The sequence below is a fragment of the Egretta garzetta genome, unplaced genomic scaffold (assembly GCF_000687185.1).
Source record: "Egretta garzetta isolate BGI_Z169 unplaced genomic scaffold, ASM68718v1 scaffold891, whole genome shotgun sequence".
Classification (NCBI taxonomy): Eukaryota; Metazoa; Chordata; class Aves; order Pelecaniformes; family Ardeidae; genus Egretta; species Egretta garzetta.
Genome location: NW_009258689.1, coordinates 91,176 through 98,233, shown reverse-complemented (window position 1 = coordinate 98,233; position 7,058 = coordinate 91,176). Strand labels below are relative to the sequence as shown.

Sequence of the window (7,058 nt, the reverse complement as noted above, 5' to 3'; positions counted from 1 at the left end):
AAGACCCGGGTTCGAGACCCGGCGGGGGCCGGACCCACCCGCGCCCGGGGACAGGCGGAGCCCAACCCGCACAACTCTGCTTTCCTACAGCTAGAGCCTCCCTGCTGCCACACCAGCGCCAGCTGCAAGATCATCTCCACCTTTAATTTCCACCGCCCTGCCGAGCCCAAAGATCCTTCAGAAAAGAAACCCTGCACCTAGGAGCAGCATAACTGTCCCCACACCTAACCCCGGCAGCGGCCGTGGGCCTGGAGGCATCGCTTTCACAAACGTATGGTTACAGCGTTTAAACACAGCAACAGAACAGAGGGAGGGCTTTGGCGTTGCTGGAAGAGAACACGGCCGACACAAAGAACAAGTAACAGAGGGCCGGGGCGCCAGGCCAGGCAGAAGGGGCTGCAGTCTTCCCCCGAGGCAGAGGCTCAAAGCAGTAGTGCAGTGGGGAGGCTTAGTATTGAAGAGTAAAAGTCTTGAAAGGAAAAGACAGAACAAGGGCTGAAAGGGAAGGTCCTAGGAGAGGCGCCGCAGCGGTGGCAGTGTGTGAACGCGGTCTGGATGAAGGTGGCGCGTTGCACAGATGCTCTGGCGCTCCAGCTGCTGCCCCTGCAAGGCATTTCCCTCGCTGCTTAGTGTAGGCCTAGGGACAAGATCCTGGGTTTTCAGTTCAGCGTGTCCTCCAGCTCCTCCTTTTGCTTTTTCCTCTCCGCAAGCCACCGCTGGATCTTCTCTTTAAGCTCTGTGTTTGGTCTGATCTGGTCCATGGTGAGGGGGCTCCGATTGAACGGATCTGTCTGGTCGCTGAAAAACAAAGCGTTGAGAAGATTATTTAGACAAGTCCAGCACTAGGAGAAATGGGGGGGGAAAAAAAAGGAAAAAAAAAAAAAGGAAGAAGCAGACACACTGAGACCGGGTACCATTGGGTAAGCGAAACAGATCCCCCAAAGGCATCAAAGTACAAGCCTGGACTTCATACCTGAGGAGATGCCGGGCTATGGTTGACCGGTCCACGGTGACACGGGAGGAGGGCAGTATCACCGGGTCCGACATCAGAGTGCTCATGATCGGATCCAGGAATTCGTCACAGGCATCTGCGTACGTCTCCTCCTCCTGCTGCTGGCGGTCTGCAAGAGACTGGCGGGCACACGCTGCTTTTAGAGACTCGGTCTCCTGGTTCTTTCACAAGCAGCTTTGCTCCTAACTCGTGGCTACAGCATTTACAGGTCCATGCCAGCAGAGCCCCCTCCCAGCTGCCCCGCCTGAGCCTCAGAGGAAGCCCCTCTCCCAGGAATCTTGCTCACAGCAAAGATGCAGAGATACACAGATGGAAAAGGGTACACCTTTTTTTTTTTTGTGAGCTTAAATTCACCCCCAGCTCTCACCTTGATCCTCTCAGCCAGGTTACTGAAAGACACTATCATGTTGCCAGGCTTGTTGATTTTCTTCAGAACCCGAACGGTCTGGGCAAAGAGCATCGGTGAATAGGAGCGGCCGTCCTTGGGCACTGTGGCACAGAAGTTTTCTTCGTCCCTGGACCATGGGTTGAAAGAGAGCAAAAGGTTTAAGAATCCACATTTATCGGGCTGCGAAACACCGTCCCCACAACAGCTGCATGGCCACAATGCAGAACTCACAGCTAGAGAAAAGCTTGACTGCAGTGAAGCATTTCTCCTGGGTCCTTCCCAGAGGGACCCAAGGCATGAACATAAACTGCGACGGTGCCTAACTTCCATCCCTGCTACCTGGGTTGCAGCTGACTTCCCCGGGTAATTTAAATTAAAATGACGACAAAAGAGCACAGCACACTTCCAAAAGGCCCATGAAGGCCCGTGGTAAGCATGCCAAGCAATTCTCTTAGCGCTGCTCCTGGAGGGGACACTCCCGCCCTGCAGTGCAGGGGGCCATGGGGCTCTGCTAGCCAGGACGCCCCCGCAACACCTGCGGGACGGCTCCTGCCACCCCACCGGCCAGCTCTCCCTTGTCACCTACCCAAGGTTTAGGTAGATGGTACAGATGTCAGACACGAGCTGCTGCGGCTTGAAGTCAAACTCGCTGAAATCCTTGACTTTCAAAGCTCCCATCTTCGGCCCAACCAGGTGTTGCAGAAAGTAGTTGAGCATGGAGATGATGCGCTCAGCAAGGAAAGGATGCACAAACAGGGACTTAATTTCTGGAACAGAAACCAACAGTTCCCTGGAGCTCCGCAGCAATCCGGCCACCCTGAAACCCCAAGCCCCTGCCCACCCACTCCCAGGCAGGGCCCTTCTCCGGGCGGTGGTGGGCAGGAGGGGTTGCTCTCCCTACCTGAGGTCAGGAAGGCCAGAGTGCCAATGGTTTCGTTGGACATGATGTTGTGGAAGCGCGCCAGCTGACCAAACATCTGCAGGCTTGACTCCTTCTCGCGGCGAGCCTCCTGGGACAGGCTGTCCCATTCGCCACGGTCCTTCTCGATCTGCTGAACTTTAATCTTGCTGAGGTACTGCAAAGAGACAGCAGGGAACCCGATGGGCAAACAGGCAGGTGAACAGGCAACGATGGCTGAGCCAGACCTGTTCCGCACTGCTCCGGCCCGACAGAGACCAGATGGGCAATATCCACGTCACCCATCTTACCTGCCGGCCTCCCGACAACCAGTTCTATGGCAAAAGCCCCACAAAAGCCTTTTCTAGCTGCCACAGGCAGCTCTGAAAGGCACAGAGGCACAGTCACCACGCACCAGGGACATGAGTCCACCTGGCACTTGCCTTGTAAACCCAAAGGAGAACTGCCTGGAGACAAAAGGGCCTTTGTTAGGATAAAGCAACCAGCAGAAAGGCCAAGGGGATTTGCTAATCAAAACTGTTGGCAAAAGAGGCTGTTTACAGCCTGGCTGTGTCCAGATTAGCAACAGGCAGATGTCCTCACAACTCCCCCCGCCACGCTTCACACTGTATCTGAAAAAAGCCCTTTTGCTCCTCTCTGCTCTGACCTGCCTCCCGAGACCCCAGGGAGGGAAGAGAGCACCTCATGCGCAGTGCCCCGCACCCCGCTGTCCTCCTGCCTGGAATAATTTGCTGTGAGTATCTGCTGCATAGATTCATCGGGCAGGACCAGAGCGAGCTGACACTGTCCTAGGGACAGCATTGCACCCAGCCATCTTCAGGGGAGCGAGAACCGTCACTTGTGTGATGCCGACAGCAGGCACACTCACAGCCCTACCTGTATGGCTTCATCCAACAGGAAAATGGCATCATTCATGAGCAAATTAAGGAAGCGCAAGAAGAGGGGGGGATTCATTGCCTCCAGGTTCTCCGAGGCGTAATCAGCCAGAGCCTGCAAGGAATGAGAAATGGTGAATGCTGTGGCACGGTCCCAGCGGCAGGACACGAATCCGGGCGCGCCACACAGAGCTGCACACGCAGGCTTACCTAGGCGCCTCTTGCCTCACCTTTATGCTCTGCCGGTACGAATCTGTGCCCCACATGTACCTCAGGATGGGATACATGGGACGGCGGTAGTTAAACTTCTGTTCAAACTGGTGCGGGTCACCTAGACGTGAGGAAAAGGAAGAGCATTTCCAGTGGGCAGCGGGCACAGGCAGGGGCTGCCAATTCCTTTTCACAGTTTGTTTGAAGTAAAAACCCTGCTCCTGTACAAGTCAGTGAAATCTGTCACCGATTTCAAAGCAGCACAACCGATCCCACATCAGAAGAGGATGGGTGAGGACCCGCTGTAAGCATTCCTCAGCTGAAGAGCTTCAGCTCCAGAGATTTTCCTTTCTAGATATGCAGTTTTGCACAAGCCCAAAGTTTGGAAAGACTGATGCGTTGCTGGAATGCCGCCTGCCTGACGGCACTGAGCAGCTTAAAGTGCAAATAGATGCGTTCGTTTTCACTGACGTACTTGAAACCCTGGAGGTATTCCCCCTGCAGACGTTGCAGAAAGAAGACAACTCTCCCCCTTTCACGCTTACCGGTAAACTCGATATCCACAAAGACTTTGATAAGCGCCTCGGCGAGATGGGCAGCGTTTTGGTAGGAGCAGAACACCCGCTTGCGGTGAAACACACTCGAGACGAGCGGGTTCTGGGCCTGATCTAAGTGAGGCATCACAGCTTCCAACACTTCTGCCAGCTTGGCTCGCAGATGAGGATTCTTCATCCTGCGAATGAAAACAACAAAGCAAGTCACGGACGGCACGAGGGCTGGGGTGCGGGGACCAAGCTGTTCAGGAAACACAGCAGGCCATCTGTAAAACTAACACCGGCGCCCAGCGGCTCCCCTTCAATCCCGGAACCACAGGGTGAAGGCACGCGCTCAATGCCCACAGTTAAACCTCAACGGAGAGGGGAGAGAGAGGGTGTGGGAACAGTAGAACTGTTGCTTCCCTCTGCCCCCGGCAGTGCACGCTGCTCGCGGCCCGTGCTCGCTTGCCAGCTGTAGCTCCCAAGCATACCTGCCTTGCCATCCCAGCTGTTTGCTTACTGCCCGGTGACTTCCTTCCTACTTATCCTGGGAGCCCAAAGCGCTTGGCCTGCTGAGCCCGCTGTCCGGTACCCGAGGATCACTGAGGTGAGGGTGCGCCCCTCCTCTGCCGCACGCCTGGGGCAGAAGCCCAAGGTCACGCCACGGGGCACTGCCAGGCAGAACTGCAGCCTCCATCTCCCGGGGCCAGCCCAGGGAGAGCGGGAACAGCGCGAGGCGCCCCCCAAGCGGAATCCCCACCCGCTCCCGCCGCCGCTGTGAGGGCACTGTATTTGCACACGCAAGTATAGACAAACAAGCAGCAGAAATGTAGCGTGTGTGGCGATGTCTTATCAGGAACACCGATAAAACTACTCAGTTTTGTTCAGCACTCAGTTCACTGTAGCGGACTATGTCACGGAGACGCTCCAAACAGATCAAGCCCAACAGCTTCCTTTAACAAAGGAAACCAAAACAGCTCCAGCTGACGAGGCTCCTGCATAATACAACCGAACAAATATTCAGATGCCGAATCCCATTTGTACCTCACGCGAAGCCCGCATCTTTTGGTCAAGGCCTCGTTCGCTGTACCTCCTGCACTCAGAATTTAGCTTTTCCACCGAGATCAACCCACTCACGGACGTCAAAACACCTCTGGCAATTTCCACTTGCTTGTTCCCCCCGGGCGCTCTGCAGATAAGCACCCAGGCATCACACCCGGGGCTGGACGTACCTCTCCACGTCACCCATGAAAACAGTAACAAAGTGAAGGATGTGCTCCAGAGAGTCAGCGGAAGTCTCCAAGATGTCATCAGCGAAACGCCGCAGGAAAATGAAGAAGTCGCCCAGATTATCAGCAAAGAATTCTGCAAACAGAGATCGCGTGTGAGTTCCTCCTCGGGCAGCATATTTTGCCCTTTTCTAGCCTCCCGTGTGCTCCCCCCTCGTTGCCCTGACTCCGACTGAATTTTTGGGATCTAACTAGCTGTACTGGAACACCACAGCTGTGAGGGATGCCTGGCCTGACAAGGTTTGTAACGCACGGGATTTGCTTCACCTCTGGTGGAAGTCAGGTCACTTACAGGGTGAAACCTAGCAGCCGTCTGCTGATCGTACACGCCATTACACAAAAAAAAGCTCGAGGGAAGAGAATCTGCAGACACCAGAAACCACAAGGAGGATTTTGCGCGTAGGGAGAATAATAAATATGGTATTTGGCAAAACTTGGCAACTTGTCTGTGAGTGGGATCCATAAAAGGTCAGTAGCATCAATACCCTAACTATACCCCCTCAGAGAACCCCAAATTTTCAAGGGATCCTCTTCAGAAAGAATACTCTACGCCAAGGAAGATGCCATCAGCTACAGCACTGCGTCCTGCCCCGGACAGAAAAGCGCTTCCTCAAACAGCTCTCCCAGTGCTCAAACAGAAGGTACCAGGATTAGCCTGCAAGGTGAACTCGGAGGTCCTAGCTTTCTCTGGAGCTTCTGACCTTGCTGCTGACGTTTTTGAAGTTGTGGCAGACCTTCCCTACACTTCCTTACACGCTCTGGAACCCTTCTTTGCAAGGGCAGAATGCCCTTTAGGCGTCTCGATGAAGAGGAAACCCAGGTGCTACAGACATCTTAAGGAATCGGGCTGCGTACGCTTAACTACTCCAAACGCAGCACGACGTGAGTAGCTCTAGACTTGGATGGTTAATTGCGGTAGCCACGCAGACCGACCGCCAGCAGGATGAGCGGCTTCACCTGGCACGTAGGCCAACATGCTGTTTTCCACCTCTGGCAGCGGGAAGGTCAGCTCCAGCGGCTCCGTCCCATGGTTTCCCATGGCCAGCTGCACCAGCAGGACCGCCATGGACACCTGCAGATTCAGGCAGTTCTGCAGCATCTGCGGCTCCGTCATTGCCGTCTTGGTGGAGAGATAGATGGTCATCAGGCGCTCGAACTGCTCCCTGAGGCTGTCGGCAGCAGGGCTGGAGCTCTGCTGGGCTTCTCGCCACGCGACTTGCAGGCGGTGAAGGCTTTGGTTTATCTTTACCATCTGGTCATGCAACCTACCCGGAAAACAAGGCAAGGAGGCCATGAGACGAGACATACATACATATGCTCAGCACAGACCACCTAAGCGATACGTAAGTGAGCACGTGCTTTTATCCTGTTCAAATCATTTCCTGTGGATAACCTGTCTGGGCGGGGGCCAGTGATGGGAAGCCTTTGGAGAAACGCAAGCCAGGGCTTGGGAGGATACCAGACCTTACCGAGGGACTGCAGCGGTCCGCAGAGCGGCCTGGTAAGCCAACGACCGCTGTGAAGCCCTCTGCAGAGGCAGGGACAACGAGCCGGCACGGCTGTGAACCCTTAGATTACCAGGGTCAGGAGTCCAGCAAGCCCAAGAGAAGCCCGCGAGGTGACATTTTCAGTTTCCCAGCAACAAGCCGTTTGCGTGACTTTTTTGTCTATTTCTATATTTAGAGAATAAACCAGAAGGGGACCGTGCTTGGATCAGTGGTGACCTCACAGTATCCAGGCAACGATGTGCAGAGAGAGGCTGAGAAAAACCAGTGCGCTTTAGTGCCCAGAAAATCCTTCCCAGGAAATGGACAGCTACCTTGCATTCC

At 54.8% G+C, this 7,058-nt stretch overlaps 1 protein-coding gene across 1 annotated transcript in view; it reads right to left on the bottom strand.

Moving 5' to 3' along the window:
* Positions 1 to 123: 123 nt before the first annotated feature.
* Positions 124 to 7,058, bottom strand: part of UBE4A (ubiquitination factor E4A) — a 15,896-nt gene continuing 8,961 nt past the window's right edge. The window contains exons 8-17 of the mRNA XM_035888739.1: positions 6,187 to 6,494; positions 5,173 to 5,305; positions 3,950 to 4,137; positions 3,425 to 3,525; positions 3,196 to 3,309; positions 2,302 to 2,476; positions 1,987 to 2,167; positions 1,380 to 1,527; positions 974 to 1,131; positions 124 to 798 (exon numbers count right to left, since the gene is read on the bottom strand). Coding sequence (XP_035744632.1) covers positions 660 to 798; positions 974 to 1,131; positions 1,380 to 1,527; positions 1,987 to 2,167; positions 2,302 to 2,476; positions 3,196 to 3,309; positions 3,425 to 3,525; positions 3,950 to 4,137; positions 5,173 to 5,305; positions 6,187 to 6,494 — 1,645 coding nt within the window. The 3' untranslated portion in view covers positions 124 to 659. The remainder of the gene's footprint in view (positions 799 to 973; positions 1,132 to 1,379; positions 1,528 to 1,986; positions 2,168 to 2,301; positions 2,477 to 3,195; positions 3,310 to 3,424; positions 3,526 to 3,949; positions 4,138 to 5,172; positions 5,306 to 6,186; positions 6,495 to 7,058) is intronic.